We start from the raw sequence: 24691 nt of genomic DNA, 5'->3' as shown, positions 1-24691 counted from the left end.
GGAGCATGGGTGGGAGGGTGCTGTTACGCCATGTCCTGCTTGTTCATCCCTGGCCGATGGCTGGATGACCACTGTATGAGCAGAGTGCTGGACGAGATGGACCCTTGGTCTGATCCAGCATGGCATTTCTTATGTTCTTAAATGATGCACTTGTAGGCTGTTAGCGCAAACCAGGGGCAGCTTCGGCACAGCGCATGTCCCCACAAATTAAACCACGACATGCCACTGAATGCTGCTGTGCTGTGCAAACAGACCCCCTATGTCTTAAAGGTTTCACTCTCTTTTAGTAATAAGTAATTTTAAAAGAAAAATATTTTCTTTTAAAAATAATTCTGAACCACTTTTCCTAAGGACTTCCAACATGGCATTTTCACAAGAGACTGTAGAGTTCTAGCCAAAGAGAACACCCAAATGGTAATTTAAACAGGTTCACAAGGACTGTCTTACAAACGATAATCAACGGGCCATGGAACACGTACATCTCACATTATATATCCCTTTCATTGATGGATTTTAAGGCAACTGACCAAGGTTCCTAGTATTTTCTTACTCTTAACTAGGGGATATTTACACAGGGTGTTGGCTTACCACTTTCCCCTCTATACTATCACAGTGTATTCTACAGTTTTTATAGTAGAATTCCAGTTGCAAAAACAAAAAGGATTTTTTTTAAAAAAAGCTCTTCTTGTCTTTTAAAGTTGCTTTCTGCTGGAACTGTTTGCAGAGAGGCAAGCAGTATTGGTATTAGTTAGTCAATATATCCTTCATTCAAGAGTTCTGAAATAAATACCATGTTAATCAAACCTGTTCCGTGAGGTGGGGGGGGGGATTTACACATCATAGACCTGCTTTGAGCAGGGGGTTGGACTCGATGGCCTTTTAGACCCAACTCTACTATTCTATGATTTTCAATATGCAGTCTTATTATGAAAACAAACCATTACAAACGTCTCAGATATATTGTGAAATCAAATATTCTTCATTACTGTAATGTGTAGAAATAAAGAAAACTCTGCTTTCCCCAATATATTACAATTACTTATCCATGCAAACAAACCGATGAGACTCCAGCATGCAATTACATTGACTCATACACTTGTAGACTACAAGTCACTGACAATATCCTTGTCTCAGTGGTTCTCTTGTTTAGACACAACATGCACTTGGGTTTTTATGGCAAACCAAGTTTCGATACTCTTAATAACACCACTGCTCAAAAGTGCTAATGGCCTCTTGTGCTTAGAATCATGCAGTTTTAATCCTCGGTGCACAAGTCCTACAGGCATCAATAACATCCGCCCACTGTGATCGGAAAAGAACATTGTATACATGGAAGTGGAACACTTTTTTTGTCATAGCTGTGCTGATAAATGTCCTTTAGTCAATGTTCCAAAGGAGGGAAAGGGGATGGACCCACCAAGTTGGACAAAAGAAATAGAGGCTCATGGGTAAGACATGGGAGCGAATCCACGTTTTTTATGTGCTTTCCGCCCTATCTTACTACAGACCTGCTTTTACAACCCTGAGGTTATACATTATTATTTGTAAGGCGTTTTCCTTCATCACTGTGAATTAATCCCAGTGATTCAAGAGAAAGTCTATACATAAGCTAATGACTTCTGTTAAAGGTTGTTCTTGCTTTAACATACACCTAAGTTTTGTTTGTTTAGTGCAATCTAAAATTGTAAACAACAAATACAGCAAATGTATTGGACATGGCGTCAGGCAGCTGGGATTCGCTGTACCTCCTGAGTGAATACCCAGGTTTGTTGCTATGTTGCAAGCAGAACAGCCCATAAATTCAGGATATTTATTGGAGCTAACAAACCTAGCCAAGATATAGTTGGCTGTTTCGTTAAGCCTCACAAAACATTAATACCCATTCGGATAAAAACATGATTCACAAGAGCACCTATGTAGAGGAGGAAGGTATCTTTAGGAAACAGGAATATATGAAGTGCAACATTTCAACAGGCATCGTAACAGATAAACAAAGAAATAAACACTTCATGCGTGTGTGTGCACACATATGCACATTCAGTTAGGAGCTTAACAAAAACACTTTTATTCCTGCTGTTCTCTTGTTTCAGCCTCTCTGACGACTGATGCAGACACTTAAAATTAACTGAAGTTCAGAGATCAAAAACAGGCCATGGGATCTTAAAATGGGCATTAGGAAGATCTGAAGGACTGGAAAAAACAGGAAAAAATCAGGGGAAATGTTTCCCCTCTCCCAATTCTCCCCCCACCCCACCCCCGGCAAGAAATCCCTAGGGAAAATAGGGGGGTTCTGCGCTCCCCTCCCCCCGCCATTTCCCCCAGGCTTTCACATTTCTCAGGCTCTTTTTATTGTGGGCTGTGACAACTGTTACATGTAATGTCAAACTGGGGAGTGATAGAAGAATCATGAGAAAAGCTCATGCAATCTCATGGGCCAACCCTAATCAGTAATGCCAGTTACTTGCATCTCTGCCTATTAACCTTAGAAACATTACAGACTGTTCACAGTGGTTTTAGTTTCAGTCATGATAGTTCTACATTGTAAAACAAAACAAAAAAGAGACAATAAAGTAATTTAAATGGCATTATGCTTACCTAGAAACATCCATATACGTTAAATAATTTGGAACGGGATACACATCAAGGTGAACAAGTTCTGGAAAGGGAAGACAGATAACATATTCCAAATATAAGGAAAATATAGTATCGTTTTAAAAGCACAGTTTTTTCTATTGCCCAAGTTTGTTTTATCAGTTATGCCTATTTTGTAAAAGTAGTATACAATAAGAAATATGAAACGGCATTGAAAAGAATTCAATAGACATAATGCCCTAGATAGGATTTTCTTGTTTGGGGTGAAATACTTCAGAGTAAAGGTGGGGGCTCCCACTATTGAATTATTCTACATACATAAAAAAACAGTGTGGATTTGATTAAATCAATTTGACTTAAATCATGATTTAAATCACTACTCAGAAAGACTCAATTTAATCATGTGACTTCCCCCCCCCCTCCAAAGTGCACTCTATTCATTGAATTTTTTGGAACTTCACATTTAAGAGGTAAGGGGTTGATTCTGTGTACATAGATTTGCAAAGGAACAATGGGATTGTCATCTCTGCAGACACAAATTCACAGTTTTGAGAACTGTAAAACCAAGCATCTGTGATAATATCTTCTCGACAGAAAAATTGCCCAATAATCTTACAGAAACCTCTGGAAGAGAATGACATTGTGAATGGATTAATGGAATTCATTTACCAAAAAAATTAAACATTGCATGAATATACAGTCTCATGCTACATAATTAAAAACTAATCCTTATTTCATGATTAAATAACCTTTGGACTATAATGTATCTTAAATAGAAAACTATATTTAGATAGATTTTTCCTCAAAAAGCATTTTATTAAAAAAATCCGATTTAAATTTTAAAAATCATTTATTTTATTTTATTTTTTAAAAAAATCATTGATTTTTATCCACCCTGATTAAAAAAAAAAACCCCTCCACACAGAAAACAATCCTCTATAGGCTAGACCTGAAATGCCCTTGGCTTAATTTCCAACCTGCAGCCCTTGGCTTAATTTCAAAAGTCCTGCAAGTGATCAGTTCAGAACTCTGACAAGAGTGAACCCCTTCTTCCAGCAGAGGAAAAAAGGAAGGAAGGAAGGAAGGAAGGAAGGAAGGAAGGAAGGAAGGAAGGGGGGATGGATGGAAGGAGGGAGAGGGAGAGAGGCCTAATCTACACCAAGCAGGATATTGCACTATGAAAGTAGTATATAAAAGGCAGGAGCCACACTACTGCTTTATAGTGGTACTGAAGTGCACTGAGAACTGTTGGGGCCCATTTATTTATTTATTTATTTTATTTATTTATTTATTTATTTATCATACTTATACCCCGCTCCTCAGCCAAAAAAGGCTCTCAGAGCGGCTTACACTTAGGAAAAAAGACAGTCCCTGCCCTCAGGCTTACAATCTAATAAAGACATGACACACAAGGAAAAGGAGTCAAGGAGGGAGGGAGGGAGGAGAAAGAGAGAGAGAGAGAGAGAGAGAGAGAGAGAGAGAGAGAGAAAGAGAGAGAGAGAGAGAGAGAGAGAGTGTCCAGCAGGAGCAGGCCCCGATGTTACTTCTGCCTGCTCCTGTCCCCTCAGTCCTTCTTCTTCCCCACAGGGCCAAGATGGCAGTTTGCCCTGTGTGTGTGGGGGGAAGAGTCCAGCAGGAGCAGGCCCCGATGTTACTTCTGCCTGCTCCTGTCCCCTCGGTTCTTCTTCTTCCCCACAGGGCCAAGATGGCAGTTTGCCCTGTGGGGGGGGGGGGGGGGAAGAGCCAAGCAGGAGCAGGCCCCGATGTTACTTCTGCCTGCTCCTGTCTCCTCGGTCCTTCTTTTTCCCCACAGGGCCAAGATGGCAGTTTGCCCTGTGGGGGGGGGGGGAAGAGTCCAGCAGGAGCAGGCCCCGATGTTACTACTGCCTGCTCCTGTCCCCTCGGTCCTTCTTGACACATTGACACATACCATATACCACTTCCATGGTGCTTTATCCTGCTTGGTGTGGCTCCTGCCTTTTTATGTACTGCTTTCATACCGCTTTCATAGTGCGGTATCCTGCTTGGTATAGATTAGGCCAGAGAGAGAGAGAAGGGCTGGACCCACCCACTTATCTTCAGCCCCGCCGACCACCCCCACCACATGCAAACCCTGATGGATTACCCCCAGGGAGTGCAGTCCTCAACCACCACCTTTGGGTTAAGCCCTCCTCATCACCTAGTTTTCTATGTTTAGACTTCTGTAGTTTTTTGTTTTGATATGGAGGAGTGTTCAATATATAAGCCCCCATCTGCAGTCTGCTACAGTGACACAGCCCAGACACAGGTTTATCCCCTTAGTGAGAACTAGGCCTCTAATAAATTGATAAATCAATGATCCTTCACCCAATCATTTCCAAAGGCCATTCTTAACATAGCATCACTAGTAACATAACATTATACTCTCTTTCATTAATAGGCAAGCCGTCTACCCAAACATCCCCCTGACCCCATGTCAAGCCTTCTCCTGTTGACCTTCAAAGCTTTTCACGGTCTAGCTCCGCCCTATCTCTCCTCTCTCATCTCACACTATTGCCCCACTCGTGCTCTTCGTTCCTCTGGTGCCATGTTTCTTGCCTGCCCAAGGGTCTCTACTTCCCTTGCTCGGCTTCGCCCATTCTCTTCTGCTGCCCCTTACGCCTGGAACGCTCTCCCAGAACATTTGAGATCTACAAGTTCAATCGCAGCTTTTAAAACTTGATGTTGCTCGGACTTTAGACTGTTAGTTATACTGTTACTTTTTCCCTACCCTGTGCCTGTTTACCCTACCCAGTGCCTGTTTGCATTCTCTTCCCCTCCTTATTGCTTTACTATGACTTTATTAGAATGTAAGCCTATGCGGCAGGGTCTTGCTATTTACTGTTTTACTCTGTACAGCACCATGTACATTGATGGTGCTATATAAATAAATAAATAATAATAATAATAATAATAATAATAATAGCAGCCATATAATTTTTTATACACAAAACGAACAGAGCCTAACCTACAATTGCACTCCATGGGTACAACACATGCATCCACCAAGGTGCGATAAAAATAATTGTTACAGAAAGCTTAGTTTTGCTACCAGTTGTTGGAATTTATTTTTATTTATTATAAAACTTTTACACTGCTTAATGTGTTCAAATCCCAGTGCCATTGCTCAGCTGTAAAAAGTTATGTATATGAAGTTACAGGATGACGGTCTTAAATCACAGATGGAAGAGAAAGGAGGGGGGGGAAGAATAGATCAAAAGACATGAGAGACTAGGCAATAAATTGATCACTATGGGGTCATGAACCTAGAACCCATTCCTAGACCAGTCATTATGGGGGTGGAGATGGCAGAAGGAAGGGTAAGAGGTAGCATACTGCTGCCGCCTCTTCATCACTCCTTGAGTTCACCTGCTTATTTCAACCAATTAATCAGGATTTCCACCCGACAGGGGCTATTCAGATTTTTCCCTTCCCTGGCAGAGGCAGCTTTATACAAAATACAGTTGTGCAAATCCACCTTGTTTGCACTATTTGCATAATCTGCCCTAATTCGGCTTTTATGCTCAGTCCAACCTTTAAATCAAAGAAAAGGATGATAGTGTTTCCTGCAACATCCTGCAATGTCACTCTTCAGACAAAAAGAACTGAAATGTTATGTAACATATACACTCATAGCATTTTCCAGTCTGAGATTGGAGACCGCTTCTTAGCATCACCAGAGGCATGTTGCCTATAAACCAACTCAGCTACCAGTTTAGCTACTCAGATGCCATGGCATGTTCACAACCATTCCGGCTATCAGAGCTGAATGGCTAACAATGGAATACAGTAGCTAGCCAGCGTAGTGTCTGTGATGAAAGAGATGGGTCCATGGTCTGGCAACAGGAAGGCAGGGAAAGAGGAAAGAATGCTAGGTAGGTAAGGGGGGGGGGTTCAAACGACCCTCCCATGAGATAAAAGAACACTTTAGAAAGGTGGTGAGTCTGTGCAGCCCAGTCCTGTCCTGTCCTCCACAGCATGCAGTGCCCCCATCTCCCACATTCAGCTGGCCTAGGAAGGGGCTCTATGCGCGTGTCAATGTATGTGTGCAGGGCTCCCCAATAAAAGTGGGGATCCTGGCCCAATCAGGGGCCCAGGTCTTTTTTATGGAGAAGCTGTATGCACATATATTAGAATGCATCTAGAGGCCCTTCACAAGTGGATGAACAGGCAGACAGCAATGAGTGTGGCCACTTACACAGGAGAAGTAGGGCTAGCCCATGTGATCTCGCAATGTCCCTTGTGTGTTTGCCACATGGGGGTCATCGGAACCCTCTGGAGGAGGCGGAGGGCTGTGAAACTGGGCAGAGTAGTAGAAGAAAGGGAGGCAAAACAGGCTGAGATTTGAGAAGCAGCAACTTAAGGGGTGGGCTGGTGAAAGGGGGGGGCATAGGAGACAAGAACCTGAGCACAGGAGGAGCAAGAGAAATGGGGGACGGAGAAAGAACCTCACAGAAGGAGTAGCAAGGAAGGGCACTATATGGTGTTGGCAGAAAGGCAGGTTAGGTGACTTACTAGGGAGTGTAAAGAGGAAGGAGAAAGGGCTGTATTTCACCTTGACTCCAAGTGGCCAAGCAATCTGTTCCCTATGGAATTCCATAACCTTAACAGAAGCTTCCAGGCCACTCACTCTGTTATTGCTCACAATTTTTATTTAGATTAGATATGCAAGGCACTTTGGATGCTAAAAAAGAAGAAATATATGTGCTAAGCATTATCATACATTCCAGACTTGTAATACCCCAACTGGAATGGTGGTCCTCTAAAACGTTACCTGCTAACCGTTTTACATGGTGCTAGTGTGCTAGGGCCTGGATGAATCCAGAACGTAATACAACATACGAATCCACTACAAGAATAACAGCCAGAGCCAGTGTGGTGTAGTGGCTAAAGTGTTGGACTGGGAGTCAGGAGATCCGGGTTCTAGTCCCCACTCAGCCATGGAAACCCACTGGGTGACTTTGGGTGAGTCACGGACTCTCAGCCCAACCCACGTCATAGGGTTGTTGTTGTGAGTATAAAATGGAGAGGAGGAGGATTATGTGTGCCACCTTGGGTTCCTTGGAGGAAAAACGGCAGGATATAAATGCAAAAATAAATAAACAAACATCAACCACTGTTTGAACTGCCTTCAAAGTGAACATACCATTTGAAGTGGCGTAAAGAGCTTTAAGCAAGTATCCGCTGATTTTGAGGGTTACCAGCTGGTTTCTTTCACAGTGCAGTATTTCAACATTATTGAAGATGGTGGCGTCCAGCTCGCCTAGTTTATTGTCCCGAAGGTCCAGCTGGGTCACGTGATGTAGGAAGTCAGCTTCATCTGCCACCAGCCTCCTAATTACATTTAACCTGGCATAAGAACGGGAGGAAAACAACCAGGATCAGTTATACTGATATTTATGTGATTAAGAAGTTGGAAAACAGAAGGTTCACGGTTTATTAATTCCACAGTGCCCTAGGCAAAAAAATGGCCGAACTCTGGGACTGAAATAAGCCCCCTGTTTTTATATTAATATTTCCATATTTCTTGAAAAGCTCATAGTGACCTACATGGGGACTCTCCCTCAACTCTCATCTAACATTCTTAGATTCTTAGCTTTCACCTTGTGGGGAAGAAGATGCGAGGGACACTGGAGCAGGCAGGCACCATCGGAGCCTGCTTCAGTTGGACACCCCCCCCCACAGGGCTAACTGCCATCTTCACCCTGTGGGGAAGAAGATGCGAGGGAGACTGGAGCAGGCAGGCACCATCGGAGCCTGCTTCAGTTGGACACCCCCCCCACAGGGCTAACTGCCATCTTCACCCTGTGGGGAAGAAGATGCGAGGGAGACTGGAGCAGGCAGGCACCATCGGAGCCTGCTTCAGTTGGACACCCCCCCCCACAGGGCTAACTGCCATCTTCACCCTGTGGGGAAGAAGATGCGAGGGAGACTGGAGCAGGCAGGCACCATCGGAGCCTGCTTCAGTTGGACACCCCCCCCCACAGGGCTAACTGCCATCTTCACCCTGTGGGGAAGAAGATGCGAGGGAGACTGGAGCAGGCAGGCACCATCGGAGCCTGCTTCAGTTGGACACACACACCCCCACAGGGCTAACTGCCATCTTCACCCTGTGGGGAAGAAGATGCGAGGGAGACTGGAGCAGGCAGGCACCATCGGAGCCTGCTTCAGTTGGACACACACACCCCCACAGGGCTAACTGCCATCTTCACCCTGTGGGGAAGAAGATGCGAGGGAGACTGGAGCAGGCAGGCACCATCGGAGCCTGCTTCAGTTGGACACCCCCCCCCACAGGGCTAACTGCCATCTTCACCCTGTGGGGAAGAAGATGCGAGGGAGACTGGAGCAGGCAGGCACCATCGGAGCCTGCTTCAGTTGGACACCCCCCCCCACAGGGCTAACTGCCATCTTCACCCTGTGGGGAAGAAGATGCGAGGGAGACTGGAGCAGGCAGGCACCATCGGAGCCTGCTTCAGTTGGACACACACACACCCACAGGGCTAACTGCCATCTTCACCCTGTGGGGAAGAAGATGCGAGGGAGACTGGAGCAGGCAGGCACCATCGGAGCCTGCTTCAGTTGGACACACACACACCCACAGGGCTAACTGCCATCTTCACCCTGTGGGGAAGAAGATACGAGGGAGACTGGAGCAGGCAGGCACCATCGGAGCCTGCTTCAGTTGGACCCCCCCACCACCACCACAGGGCTAACATCTTCACCTTGAGGGGAAGAAGGAGCTGTTGGTTTGCCCCTCCATTTGGGAGATGAGAGGACGGAGCAGGGCCTTCCCACCAGCCTAAGCAGTCTCCTTAATTTCTTTTTATTTTCTCCCTCTTCCCTCCCCATCCACTTTTCCTTGTGTGTCGTGTATTTTTTTTTTTTTAAGAATGTAAGCCTGAGGGTAGGAACTGTCTTCTTTATTGATTCATTGTAAGCCGCTCCGAGAGCCTTTTGGCTGAGGTGCGGGATAAAAATACTTTAAATAAATAAATAAAATAAATAAACAATCCTACAGCATCAGGTACTTCCCAGAGCACTCTCTGGACCTACTGACTGATAATGTTGCGAGGCAAACCACAAATATTGCTCCCATGTCACCTCTTGCTTATTTCACTATGGCATAAGTTGGCAGGCCACAATTTTAGAATTCACCTGCCATTTCTTACAAGAGATCATTTCTATGAAAAATAACTTTTGATGTTGCTGTTATGAGCGATAAAAATGCTGCAGCAAAGTGGTGTCCTTAAAAGATGATGCACATAGTTAACATTTGCTGAATAATCCTTGTTGATCAAAACATTTATGCTGTAATAAAACATCTAAAGGGTGGTAGATTTTGACTTCCACATGCTAATAATCCCAGAACACTATCAGATACTGAAGCATTGCCTTGAATTCCTTCGAAGGTAAAATAATAATAATAATAATAATAATAATAATAATAATAATAATAATAATTCTTACCCACCTCTCCCCTCTGGATTGAGGTGAGGAACAACATTAAATACAATAGAACACATAAAACTAGTTAAAAGAGCATATAAAACCAAAACAATATTAAAATAAAAATCACATCTTAAATTTCTTAGGTTTAAAATTCATTTGGGGAGGCCTGCCGGAAGAGACTAGTCTTTATGGCTGTCTGAAACTCAGAGAGAGTATTAAGCTGACGATTCTCCTCTGGCAGGCCATTCCACAATCTGGGGGCAGCAGAAGAAAAGATTGTCCGCCTCGTTGTGGCTAACTGGAGTAAACCATTCCCAGATGACTTTTGTGTGCGGGGCGGACTGTATGGGAGAAGGCGATCCCGCAGGTAACCTGGACCCAAACCATGTACGGCTTTAGATATGCAATAAGTAGTAAAATGAACATGAGACTCTACAAGTATTCAAGTTTCCCCATCTTTGGCAAGGCAGTATAATTAGAGTTATTCATTCCACACATATCCTAACACCAAACAAGGTGGCCTAATGCTCAGCATGAAAGTGGGGGATGGGAGAACGACCCACTCTCACATGTGCACATATTGTAATCAATGCAGACAAGCAAAGAAAACTTGTCTTGCCCAGTCCTTGACTTATTTCAGAAATAAAAGACAATCTATAAAAAGCAGCCACTTGGACAATTTCACTGTACTCTGAAGATTTCAGTTTTATCCTCAGCACTCAGCTGACAAGTTCGCTTAAATCACATAATCAAAACAATGCTTTGGGGTGCAATGAAAGCTCTGAAGGACCAGGACAGCAAATGTACTCTATTCAAAAAATAATATACTCTCTTTCCCTAAATTGGTCCACATGCCTTCTTCATGGAACCAACGTGCACAAGTAAAATGCAGCAGGGGGCTATTTTCCTGCAACTATATTTGATATCATTGGGCAATGAAATCTGATTTAGGGAATCACACTGTGTATCCCCGAATGACATTTGTCTTCTGAGATGGTAGAGGAATTATTAAGAGGGATGCAAAGCTTGCAGGAATAGCAGGGCATTTATCTTTTAGATCCAATTCTTCGATTTTATTGTTTTTGTTCAAATCCCCTCCATCAGAGAGAATACACAAAAATATGGAATGCTCAGGAAAAGAATAAGAGTGTGACAATAAAAACACCTTTTAAGTCTGAAATGCATCACGACTTGCATGGGAATGTAGGCAGCTGTTTTAAAATTAAAACTTACGGTAATCTGGTCTGTGTTGCTGGCTCCCGCATGGTTTACTGGTGCAGCAAATGCAAATAGCATTAACTTAAGCATTACTTGCAAAAATGGCCTGATTCTATCAGCGTGAGCAAATACTTAGACAGGAACAGCCATAATTTATCTGGTTATCCACTCTCATTCATTTTCCACAAAAGGTATTTAGAATCTACCAAACAGGTCATCTGCCTGCCCTACCACATGGCGAATGGTTTGCACCGTAGTTCCACCATTGACCCTTGTCATGGGGTTACCTGCTTCATTAAAAAAAAAAAAAAAAAAGTTTTATAGAACCCTCCCTAACCTGGTGCCCTCCAATTGTTTTGGACTACAATTCCCATCATCCCTGACCATAGGCAATACTGGCTAGTTCAGATGGCAGCTGCAGTCTGAAATATCTGGAGGGTACCAGAGGTTGTGGGAGGCTGGGGTTGGCTGTAACTAGTTGGTCATGAGCGAACTGCCATTCAGACTGGGGGAACTGGGGGTATTGAGGCGTTTATTTATTTAAGATATTTATATACCGCTCCCCATTCAACATTTCGGAGCGGTGTACAAGATAAAATACAATAAAAACAGAATAAAACACCTTAAAATATTTTTAAAAGCAAAATGAAAGGTGAACTGTGAACCACGGCTGGTCATTAAGGAAAGGCTTCCTGGTGAGTAAATCCCCAACCAAAAGGGCAGTAGCATTTGTGCTAGAAAATATTTCTTATCGATTAAAATATTCCATTGCTCAAGACAGACTACATTTTGGAGGCTGTTTAATCAAATCGTTATCTCGACAAATGCTCCAAAGCATTAATTTATTGTTGAGGAATATGCATTGGACAAATGCCATTAGCAAGGAATACCCATGCTTAGATTTTAAGACGTACACTTGAGGTTTGTGATTAAATCGTGGCTGATACTTTGAAAATATTCTGGGAATTATAACTGAGAATTAGAACAGCTAATCTGGGCCTATCGTCACCCACTAAAACAGCTTTTTCACATTACGGTTTATTTGTTCTCTCAGAGAGTACATACCTTAGATCTATATGTTTAATGTGTGGCATTCTCCTTAGTGTCTGCAAGCTGAGTGTCTCCATGCAATTTCCAGACATACAGAGCTTATCCATGGCAGGCAGCTTCTCCAATACCTCAGGAATGTCACTGAATTCATTGAAAGAAAGGCCCAGGTAGCTAAGCTGGTGCATCCTTTCCAGCTCCGCAGGAAGGCTCTGGAGGAAGTTCCCATCCAGCAAGAAGGTTTGTAAACTGTGGAGAAGAATGGGAAGGACATCAATCAATCAATCAATCAATCAATCAATCATCAATCATCATCATCATAATCTTTTCTCTTTATAAGCCTGTCTTGCAGCAACTGCAGATTGCCTGCAAATGTCTGGATCCAAGACAAGGCACTAAGATAGACATCCTGCTTACCTACTAATTTTCATAAAAATCCACTCCATCAACTTTTAGGAAAAATCCCCTACCCCAAATAGACTATTCCCCTCTACACACGCACACACACATTTCCCAAGATACTAGGCACACCTACACTGATACCTGTCTGCTGACGAATACAGCCTTGAGCCAAAGCCCATGGCCCTGCTATGCCTGCCATCTATGGATTTCTGGAGCTCTCCAGTAAGTCTAGGAAATGAATGGGGGCGGCCAAAGGTTTCCAAGGGGAAGTTAAGCCAAAGCAGATCCATTATGAATCCAGAATCAGTCCAGAATGATTAATAAAGTGATTAAGACAAGGTGTTCATTTATTTCTACCTGGCCTTTACTTGCCAAAAATTATTTCTAAAAACTATGTAATAGTAAGGCTTTTATCTAAGGCTAGAGAAGCAAACTTTCTAGAAATTTTGAAGCATCTGTGTGTGTGTATGCGCATGCTAATCCTTTCCGCATGATTCCCATCATAGTTATTTCATTCACTCAGTATTAAAATTATCGATCTAATGTATATTTTACTGATATACATTGCGGGATATTAAGGTGATTAGAATCACTGTATCATAAATATGTAAAGAAAATGTGCATTCTTGACAGTTGGCTTTTATTCTGTAGATTGGGTTCGCACAACATGACAACCCACTATGGGTAGTCAACCATGGAGGACTGTCACGTTGTGTGAACCTGTCCATACCCTCGGGCTGTATAGCTGGAAAACTTATCCATTGTAACTGTACAAGCAGGGACTAAAGTAACATCTACTGGACCTGTATTAACTATGGCATCCAAATCAGCAGAGATACAATCGATTTTATCCACAAAGTGTCTCACAAAGTGGGCTATCGAAATTGTCATGTCTGATATATTAATTGTAAAAGTATTGTTTATTCAGACAAGTTTACTAACTCAAAGTGCAATACTAAGAGTGAAGAGCCATAACTACAGATGTTCTCATCTCAGAGGCTCTGTCCTGTCCAAAGAAGAGTGGAGGCATTTTTTGCCTGTTCATTCTCCAAAGATAGAAAATCAGTCAGATGGGCCTTAGAGCTCATCCCATTTTCCCTCTGTGCCATGGGTGTCACTGGGGCTGGGAGGGCTTAGGACCTCTCAGATCCTCAGCAACTCCCACCCTGCCCACTAGCATGACATCTCCAACTTCCCCTCTTTACAAGGTTGGAGTTTTGACCACATGGAGGGCGCCACTGCAAAAACCTCCATAGCAGCTGGGCAGAGCAAGGAAAAGGGTTTGAACATAGGGAAAAATCTTCCGAGGTTGGAGCTCTGACTAAGATCTCAGATTCTCCACAGAATCCTATGGCCCCTGGGACTCTATCTAGGGATAAAAAGGTCTGCTGCCTGAGTTTACTTTTACTTAAATGTTTTTTTATTATTATTTTAATGGTAATTTTATGAGCAAACCAAGTTACATATTTTATGTTCTTAATGTAACAAAGTGATTTTTGATCTGTAAAGAGTACACATACAAAAAAGTATTACATATTTTTTTTGTTCCCCGAAACATTTCAGGTTCTCCCCCCCCAACCCAACCCCCCCCCCAAATAACATAAAATGTTCATGGCTTTAAAAATTTCAATTTTTTTACAATCCTGTAGTCTGCTTCTAGTCCCTTAAATCATTGGAAACAAAAGTGGGGGGTTGCAAGGCTACTTCATGGTGCAGTGGAACCTGGAATTCACTGAACCAAATTCTACTCATACACTTCACTATAGGGCAAGCTATAAAAATGTTATCTTGCTTTGGTTAACTTGCAAAATGCGCCTTTTGCAATATTTGTGTTGGTGTCTGGAGTATTGAGGGAGGAAAAGACTGTGTGGCTTTTTTAGACTCCCTAACTCTTATAAGCTAGTTTCATGTTATTGTCACATCTCCAGAAATTCTTATCTCTTTTGTTACTAAAGTCACATTACCGTGGGATGTTTTTGTACATGGAGACCACATCCATACCACAGGGCTATGAGTATTTTGTAACTTTGAGGCGACAATGTTTTTAGTCCCAACACAACTCAACGTTAGTATGGCTTTCTAACATTTTTCTTTTGGAATAAAACAAAAGCCAGTCTGGTATTGCTTCGGGATGAATGAGAAATTCATTCTGTTGAGAGGTTTGTTTTTGGTATGGATTTGCACCATTCATCCCTCTTGAGCCCATCAGCAAGCTGAGACAGAGTTGCATATCGGAATCTGCATTTTTACAAGCTTCGGGGGAAATGTATATATTAGGGAAGTTTGCACAAACTGCACATAATTGAGAAATGTGTGCGCAAAACTGGATTACAGCAATGGAAAGTACTCTGAAGAAATGTGAATATTTAAAAAATGTTTTCAAAAATGCATACTTTAGTGGAAATTGCAGTAAAGAATTTTTTATTTTTTTTTGCAAACTTATGTAGAAACGGAACAGAACATGTTTGATCTTAAAAACGCGACTATTTCAGCAAGAACAAGATTGACAGGGCCATCTGTCCCTAGTCTTACTGTCCTCATGTTACAACAAGCAACCTCTTACGTTAGCATGGACCTACACGTATGAAAACTAGAGATGGGAATGGCATAGGTTCAAGTACATTAAGCTAAGAACAAACTGCTTGCTGCCCCAGTTATCTAAACTGCTATTATGTCACAGAATGTTCATTGTTGAATGGTCCCATGCAGAGTAGAAGACTAAGCAACTATTAGAACCCAGACCGAGAGCAGAGCTTGCAATGGAAGTGTAAAAACAGTTTGGATGAAAAACAATCTGACGAAAGGACCTAGTGACAAAAGCAGCTGTGTATTCTTGGTGGTGGGAGGGGAGGTTGCAGACATAGGAGGTCCAATTTCATTCTGTCTCTCTTGATGCCAGTTCACAATTTACGTGGCAGAGGGGTTTGCTACACCTCCAAATGCGAAAGCAGGGGTGAAATTAATGCTGGAAAACTGCCAAATGTGATTAGGGTCCAACAGATTTAAGAAAATTACTTGCCCTCTCCAGCAACAATCTGAATACATATGCTTCTTCATTCTAGAGCTCCACAAGTAAAACCGTCTATAGCAACAAGTCACCGAAAAGGAGATTACTGTGTGTCTCTGGCATATCCCCTGCACAAACTTACATCTGCATGCCTCACCTTCCTTTTTTACACTATTCATTGCACAAACACTGGTATATACATGACAAACAAATTTGCTTGCATAAAATGCAAAACTAGGACTTAATCACACTGGGATTTGTGTGTAGCGTGCTGTCTCTCCTGTAAAGGACATAAAAATATTGCAAGTCCAGTGCAACAAGGATCCTGAGGCAGGGGGAAGGGAAGACGTCTTCTCCATCACCACCACCAGGCCTTCATACGTCAACATTACAGAAAAACAGACTGTTGAAGTGGAGGGCAAGATTTGACAGCAATCAAGGTGTGTGGCAGGTTCACCTCTACCTCAGTTTTGTCCCCTAAATGCAGCCTCTTCACTTTCTTCCACACAAGTCTATAGGAGGAAGTCGTTTGTATGTGAGGAAGTGAGACATAGCCAGTCATATATATATATATGGGTATTACACAGGCAATTCAACGCAAGTGTTCCCCCTCCCCTATAGTTGAGCCACTGAAAGAAGTCAGAACGCCCAAGGTTCATGTTGCCCTTGCCATCTGCAGTGTGTACCTACTTGTTCATATCACCAACGGCTGCTGGAATACTTTGGAGTGCATTGCAGGACACGTTGAGCTCAGTCAAGGTTGGAATGCTGCAAACTGCCATTGGGAAATCTCCTAAGTGATTGTTAGAAAGGTTAAGGCTCCTCAGCTTGCTGAACCTATCATGGAGAGAGAGAGAGAGAAGGGGGGGTTGGTGGGAAAGGGGGGAATGAATACCATGTTATTCAGAATATCTGAACACCACTAACTCAAAAAATCAGACAACTGTCATTTTCCCTAGCACTGAAAAGGCAGTCAGCTATAGGCCATAGGGAAATCTCCAAGGTCAAGTATTAGTGTGATTTCATACCAGTGTGTTCCCATATTGTCAAAAGTAGTAGATTTTGAAAGGATCAGGTGCACAGGTTTTTATTTGGCGCATGCCACAGAAAAGAAAATGTGTTCAGCAGGGCTCAATGATGTCCTACAATCCTAGACATTTGCAGTCTGAAATCTATGTTGCAGCTCAAATCTTATTTATTTAGAGCATTAATGCCCCCCCAAAAGGCTCCCAGAGCACCTTACAAAAGTAACATGACAGCCCCTGCCCTCAATCTAAATAGAAGTCATGACACAAAAGGAATAACAAGTGGTGAGGGAAGAAGGAAAACATAACATGCAAAGTAGGAAAAATGTATTTTTAATTCAGTTATTTCAATCTTATGCTTATCATGCACTGATACATTTGAAGGTAAATAAACGGGTCTGTTCACATGACACAAATGCCCACCATGTGTGACCCCCATTTCGAATATGCAACTCCTACTCGGGGGTTGTCGTGTCATGTGATTCCAGCGAACGTGAGTAATGTGAGAATTAAACAAGTATCGCATAAACCATGGGCTGTTTTAGGGTTAAGTGAAGGGTTAAACACTCAGGTCATCCAAGCTTGCCAACTTCGCAAGACGTGACAACCCACAAGTGAAGGTTGGATACATTAATTTGGCACCTACAAGGACCACAGCATGTCATATAGGTTAAATAACCCATGACAAACCACAGCATGTCGTCCAAACCTAGTCAATTTTGAACAAATGGCAGCAGCAGCATTGCAGTTGCTAAACCGGAGGTGGGGGGTGGGGTGGAACTGTTTTGTAAGGTGCTCTGGGAGCCTTTTGGGGGCATTAATGCTATAAATAAATAAGATTTGAGCTGCATGGAACTGTTCTAATTATTATTTCTTTTAACTGGGAATGGAGGGCTAAGATTTAAAGCAACCCTATTATTATTATTATTATTATTATTTATTTATTTATTTATTTATTTATTTATTTATTTATTTATATAGCACTAACAGGGACCCGTTCAGCTCTTCCTTGAAAGTCTCAAAGGAAGATATTCCACAGCCACCCTAGAACTATCTGAAGGAACGCCTCCTCCCATATGTACCTGCCCGGACCCTAAGGTCATCCTCAGGGGTCCTTCTCCACGAGCCCCTGCCAAAGGAGGTGAGGCAGGTGGCTACCAGGAGGAGGGCCTTCTCTGCTGTGGCACCCCGGCTGTGGAATGAACTCCCTAAGGAGGTTCGCTTGGCACCTACATTATATGCTTTTAGACGCAAGGTGAAGACCCTTTTATTCTCCCAGCATTTTAACAGTCTATAAATAAATTTTAACTTGATGTTTTAAATTTGTAATTTTGCATTGCTGCTGTTTTTATCTGGTTGAGCTTTAATATTGTATTTTATATTATGGTTTTATACTGTTGTTTTATACTTTGAATGTTTTTAATTTTTGTGAACCGCCCAGAGAGCTCCGGCTATTGGGCGGTACAGAAATGTAAAAATTAAATAAAACAATATATTGCAGAGCTGAAATGGCTTTTAAAGGCAGGAAGTTTGCCTTCACGTTTAGGGCAAAATCTGCTTCACTTTAATTTCAGCCTTGTAAACATGGCCATCCTTACCATTAGGAAAGGCAAACTCAACCTCCTCAGATAGCCGATTCTAGAGGTACTATTAAAGGACAATAAATTCTATACCATGATGAGTGTTATTTGGATTTTTTGCCACAGGCACAAAAATAACACAGGCTGTCAACTTGCAAATAAGTCCAGGAATGTTACTAGCCCACAAACTTTTTTTTTACTAGCTCACCTGCATACACTTCCACCTTTCCCAGAATGGTAGTCATGTAAGCCCACAGTAGCAAAAATGGCAGAGTTTTGTGGCAATCCAAAGACTTACACATCAGCAGTTTCTGACACATGATCAACAGCCTAAAAACAAGGAACCAACTCTCTTCCCATTTGCAAAAGGCTCCATACCTGGTCACATGGAGCTTATTGTTACACCTGGCAAATAGGAAGATGGCTATTTACCAGCTTGCTGTAATTCAAATATATTGTTTTCATGCCTTGTGCGTAAATTAGTGGTTAGATTCAATAACCGCTTGTCCTCTCCTCCCATGAATGAGCTATTGTTACAAATTATCCCAATATTTAGCTAAATCACAGTCAATTCCCCCCCTGCCCTCCTCAAGCTTCTTTCTGCAACGATGAGGGCTAGAAACACACTCTGCATTTAAACACATTCTCAAGTTGCCACCCATCCCATGGCAGGTGCTGCAATTAAGGCTGCATTTTATGTTCTGCAGGAAGAGACTGTGGCATTATATAAGCCCCTAGAGACACCCTCCTCCTCTGGAAATCAATTGCATTAGTTATAAGTCTCATGGACTAGAGGAAATATACTTAAGAGCTCTTCGAACATGAGACATATGCTGCATATCTTGGCTCTTTTCATGTGCCGTGATTTTACAATCAGATAAAAAAATCATCAGAGACTTTCTGAAAGCTTTAGTAAAATGGCAACTGCATCATCGTTAAATCTTCTATTAGCAGTACATGCCAAAAAGCATTGTTTCTTAGCACTTTAACTGCACCGCACTACCTGAAAGTAACTACTTAAAAAAAATCCTTTAGAAACTGGTCTCGAAATGCCAAGGAAATTATTATTTAATTCCATCTCACTGACTCTTGCATCCCAAAAAGCAGAATTTTCCCCAGCATCCTAGGCGCATCAATTTCAAGAAAAGAAGGGGGGGGAAACGTTACTCAAGGAAGAAAGGGGACAATCCAGTTATCCAGCCTGCATGTGCAGCCACATTGTTCAGGTTGCCTAACAACAGGGACCGGGAGATGTGCCTGCAGGCAACCAACTAAGTGGCTGAATGAAAAGATCTGTGTAGGATTCAGATGAATGAGAGGAAGCTCTTTTCCTGACAAGGTTCACTGGAAGGCTTTGTTTGAGGGAGAGTCATGGAATCAATACACATCTCCACAAAACAGAGGCAACCATGGCATCAATCAAACACTGCAGCCTGAAAAAAATCTGCTGTCAAGAGGGTTCTTCCCCAACGTTAGCAGCCTTTCTCCACCAACCAGCCTTCTTCAGCTGAGGAGAACAAGGACAAGAAACTCTATGGAAAGAATAGAGCTCAACTGGGCTGATCCTGCAGAAAAACAAAAACAGAGCAGGCAAGCAGGACGTTACTTTTCATGAGGCCAAATAGGCCTAGTTTATTTATTTATTTATTTATTTATTTATTTATTTAATTACATTTCTATACCGCCCAATAGCTGGAGCTCTATTGAGATGTAATGGACTTGGGCCGATAAACCATGGTTTCTCGGCCTGCGAATGAGCCACGTGTTCGCATGCTTCCTTCTTTCAAGGCTTCGTCATGGATATAGGGGCTTGTTTAAACCACAGCTTTTCCTTCACATTCGAAGCAGAAAACTTGTGATATAATCCCTGCTTTTGAAGGGTTAGTAAGTAGGGATTAGTAATGGTTAGTAATGGTTAGTAACTAATGCCCTGGTTAGTAAGTATTCCACTTACTTTGCATTCCACTGAAACAGCCCTTACCAAGATCACCAATGATCTTCTCACTGCCAAGTCTAAGGGCCATTATTCCGTCCTTATTCTCCTTGATCTAACTGCAGCCTTTGACACGGTTGATCAGGATCTTCTCTTAGATTCCCTCCATGACCTTGGACTCTGTGGCTCTGTCTATAACTGGTTCGCCTCCTATCTAGAGGGTCGCTCTTTCAGCGTGTCGGCTAACGGCAGCTCGTCCTCCTCCTTTCCCCTTTCAGTAGGGGTTCCGCAAGGCTCGGTGCTTGGCCCGCTGCTGTTTTCTCTATACATGCTGCCCTTGGGTAAACTTATTCAATCTCATGGCCTCCAATATCACCTGTATGCCGATGACACACAACTATACCTCTCATCTCCGGAACTTTCTCCTGATGTCCACGATCATATCTCAGCATGTCTTTCAGATATCTCAGCCTGGCTGCTTCATCGCCGTTTGAAACTCAATATGGCAAAAACTGAACTGCTTGTTTTTCCTCCTAAACCTTCTCCTCACCTCTCATTCTCTCTTACTGTCAACGATGTCACGCTTACTCCGTTCAAGGAAACTCGTAGCCTTGGCTTTATATTTGATTCCTCGCTCTCCTTTATTCCTCATATCGAGGCAGTAGCTAAATCTTGTCGTTTCTTCCTGTATAATATTGCCAGGATTCGACCATTTTTGTCTGTCTCTTCTGCCAAGACTCTCGTTCACGCACTGGTTATCTCTCGGTTGGACTACTGCAACCTCCTCCTCTCTGGCCTCCCCTCATCTCACATCAGTCCGCTGGTCTCTGTCCACCACTCTGCCGCTAAGATCATCTTCCTGGCCCGCCGCTCTGACCATGTCACTCCGCTTCTGAAATCTCTTCATTGGCTCCCAATTCATTCCAGAATCCAATATAAACTTCTCCTGTTGACCTTCAAAGCTTTTCACGGTCTAGCTCCTGCCTATCTCTCCTCTCTCATCTCACACTATTGCCCCGCTCGTGCTCTTCGCTCCTCTGATGCCATGCTTCTTGCCTGCCCAAGGGTCTCTACTTCCCTTGCTCGGCTTCGTCCATTTTCCTCTGCTGCCCCTCATGCCTGGAATGCTCTTCCAGAACACCTGAGAACTACCAACTCAATCACAGCTTTTAAAACACAGCTAAAAACTTTTCTTTTCCCTATAGCTTTTAAACTTTGAGTTTGTTCTGACTCTATACTGTTAGCTTCACCCTTCCCGGTGCCTGTTTACACTTCCCTGTGCCTGTTTGCATTCTCCTTCCCTTCTTATTGTTTACTACAACTTTATTAGATTGTAAGCCTATGCGGCAGGGTCTTGCTATTTACTGTGTTATCTGTACAGCACCATGTACATCGATGGTGCTATATAAATAAATAATAATAATAATAAAGTAGGGATTAAGCCAAAGGCCTGGTTCACACATAAGGAACATAGGTTCTCTTCATGGGTTGTTTGTGGTTAACAACCCATAGTTAACCCATAGTTCCAAGGTTCACACATAGCAACAATCTATGGTTAAACTATGGTTTGTCATTATGTCCAAAACACGTCTTTGTGTTCCCAGCCAGCCTCTCAAACAACCATTTAGTCCAGTGTTAGGCTCAGTAATAACGTTCTTCATCACAGTATGCACATTAACGCAAACAGGAAATAGCTTACTCACTAGTGAAGACAGTGCAAAAAAAAAAGTCCTTTATCCCAGCCACAGAAATTAGGACCCAAAATAATGGGTATAAGTTACAGCTATCTAGATTTTGATTAAATGTAACGAAAAACTTCCTGATGGTAAGATCTGTACAACAGTGGAACAGTCTATCTATGGAGGTTGGGGGTTCTCCAGCTCTAGATGTTTTTAAGAAGAGGCTGGACAGTCACCTCTTATGGATGGTTTAATAGGTTTTCCTGCACATTGTAGAGGATTGGACCAAATTATGCTGGTGGTCCCTTCCAACTCCACCTCTATGATACTGTTTTATACTATGTTTTTAGTACTGCCTCATTTTAAAATTAGTTTCAAAATTAATTTATGGCTTTATGATAAAGAATTCTAAATTTTATACTATATGCCTCAAGGCGTTAAATAAATAAATGAATGAATAAGAGTCGGGGAAGACATCGCTGCCCAATGACAGTTATAATAAAATCTGAGCTTTCTCCATTGTGTTCTACAACAGCTCTCTCTTCTGCCATAGAGGAAGAAAAGGGGGTGTGGTCTTACAAAAATTGGAACACAGGAAGATTATAGGACTATTTGTGGGCTCTTCTGAATGTGTGGAGGTGAAAACAGGGGATGGGCATGCTGGCCTCCTCCCTCAACATCCCCAAGTGTACCAGCATCACTCCCTAAGATCATCAACCTTGCCATGACAGGTAGCAAGAACTGGAGGGGAGTTCTCCATGAACAATGAGTAGAACTCTTCACGTGATTAGGGTGTGAAACAGGCAAGGCGATTCCACAATGGTCTTGTTCAAGTGAACACAAAACAAATCTTACCACTCAACATAGGCTAGGTGTCTAAGGGGGCAGGATGTTGGTGGAGGGGCTGCATCTCCACAGCTTTAGCCTTCCCATGTTGAGAAGAATGAATAAACAGGGATTGTATATCTACAAATTAAGTCTATCTATGAGGATAGTTAAGCTGAGAAATGCTGGAAGTGTCATTTCACTAAGAGCTCACAGCATCATGTTGTACTCAAGTCCTGCTTGTGGGTTTCCCGTGGGCAGATGTTTGTGTGAACAGAATGCTTGACTAGACGGACTCTTGGTCTGATCCAGCATATTTCTGCTTATGTTCATGAAGGTGAGCAGACAGGCACAAGTTAGTCATGCTGCTGCATTTCCTATTTCTGGCATATTATACAAAGCAGGATTTGCAAGACTTCACCAGAAGCTCACATCTCACCACAGGCAAGATGTACAAATCCCACTAGAGGGATGGAGGAGGGGTGGAGTGAAGCAGATGTACAAGAAAGCTTCTCTATTAAAAAAAAAGTTGTTTTCATGCCTCTGCTTTTTCCATCTTTAAATGATCACCCTCCTCACCTAAATATTGTGAAAATACTCCGGCATTTTGCAACAAGGCAATTAAAAACAAAACACTTTGCTTCTGCCCTGAACTGAGACCACACCACACTGAAATGTTGACAAAGACCTTTGAACAGTGAGAACAAATACTTATTGTTTAAGCCAAGTGAAAAGATGCCACAGAGCCATACTCTAAAGCTGCCAATTTCAGAGTGCTGCTATTAATCTTAACACTTGATGAAGTAGTGCAGAAGAGAGAGAGGTATGGGCAAATCCAAAGTGACAATGGCTGTGTTCGGACAACACGATAGTTAACGGTGGGGAATAATCAACTCGACTTGTTTATTTAGGGAGTGCTCCCACACAACATAATAATCAACCATAGTGTGGATTAGGATCAGAATTGAGTTGACTATTAGTCCACGTTGAGTTGACTCACTCATCCCTTGCCTGTTCTCCCCTCCTCAGTCCTCCTGCTAGTATCCCATCAGCCACTGCTGCAGAAAACCTATCCTGCCAGCTGGACTAGAGCGGCAGCCACTGCTATGACCATTCTTGCCTTGCAACTCTGTGGCTGACAAAATAACCAACAGTGGCCAAGGAAATAACCAACGATGCCTTCCACGTTACACAATAACCAATGGGGGCTAAAATAGCCAACTCTGCACAGTGTTGGTTATTTTAGCCAAATAACCAACCATTAATTAAAAAACTTCCCGCCACGCAACACGATAACCCACAGAGGGGTAAATAATCAACCATCGACTATTTAAACCACCATTGGTTATCATGTTGTTCAAACCCAGTCAATGACATCAACGGCCTGATTATAGTTACACAAGGTTCAAGCAAATGAGAAAACTATAGCTGAATGTTTTGCCATTCCTTGTTGGTCTTGAAGATGAGTATCCCTACATCCCTACCTCAAAAAAGCTCTTTTAATAATATTCTTATTATTATATTAAAAAGATATAAATATAAATTCAATGGGTCTACTCTAAATATGACTAAGTCTGGATCTAACCTTATATACGTAAGTGATTCCTAAAATGAACTACCACATACCTTTTCTTCTATTCCTCTAAACAAATAGTATTGTATTTTTATAACATCCCTTAATTTTCTCTGGAGCAGATATTTGTTGTGGTTTTTCAAAAAGGAAGACGATTCCATTACCTGAAGTTCTGAATTTAATTACTCTCTCTTTCTTCTCTGAGGCTGCAATCCTATATTCATTTGCCTGGGAATAAGCCTTCTTTAAATCAATTGCATTTACTTATGCTTAAATATACATAGAATAGGTTCTGCAAACCTTTAGTAAAATTCACTATAAATAATATAGCCCAAATTCATTC

The 24691-nt window shown here is 42.3% G+C and overlaps 1 protein-coding gene across 1 annotated transcript in view; it reads right to left on the bottom strand.

Annotated features, from left to right (window-relative positions):
- PHLPP1 (PH domain and leucine rich repeat protein phosphatase 1) overlaps positions 1-24691 on the bottom strand; it is a 188752-nt gene that overhangs the window by 44594 nt on the left and 119467 nt on the right. Inside the window, exons 6-9 of the mRNA XM_063130009.1 lie at positions 16424-16570; positions 12343-12573; positions 7757-7959; positions 2596-2656 (exon numbers count right to left, since the gene is read on the bottom strand). Of these exons, the coding sequence (XP_062986079.1) occupies positions 2596-2656; positions 7757-7959; positions 12343-12573; positions 16424-16570 (642 nt within the window). The remainder of the gene's footprint in view (positions 1-2595; positions 2657-7756; positions 7960-12342; positions 12574-16423; positions 16571-24691) is intronic.

This window comes from Elgaria multicarinata, chromosome 7 (genome assembly GCF_023053635.1).
Source record: "Elgaria multicarinata webbii isolate HBS135686 ecotype San Diego chromosome 7, rElgMul1.1.pri, whole genome shotgun sequence".
In the NCBI taxonomy this organism is placed as follows: Eukaryota; Metazoa; Chordata; class Lepidosauria; order Squamata; family Anguidae; genus Elgaria; species Elgaria multicarinata.
Note: the sequence above shows the minus strand (reverse complement) of the source record. Positions and strands in the feature narration are given on the sequence as shown.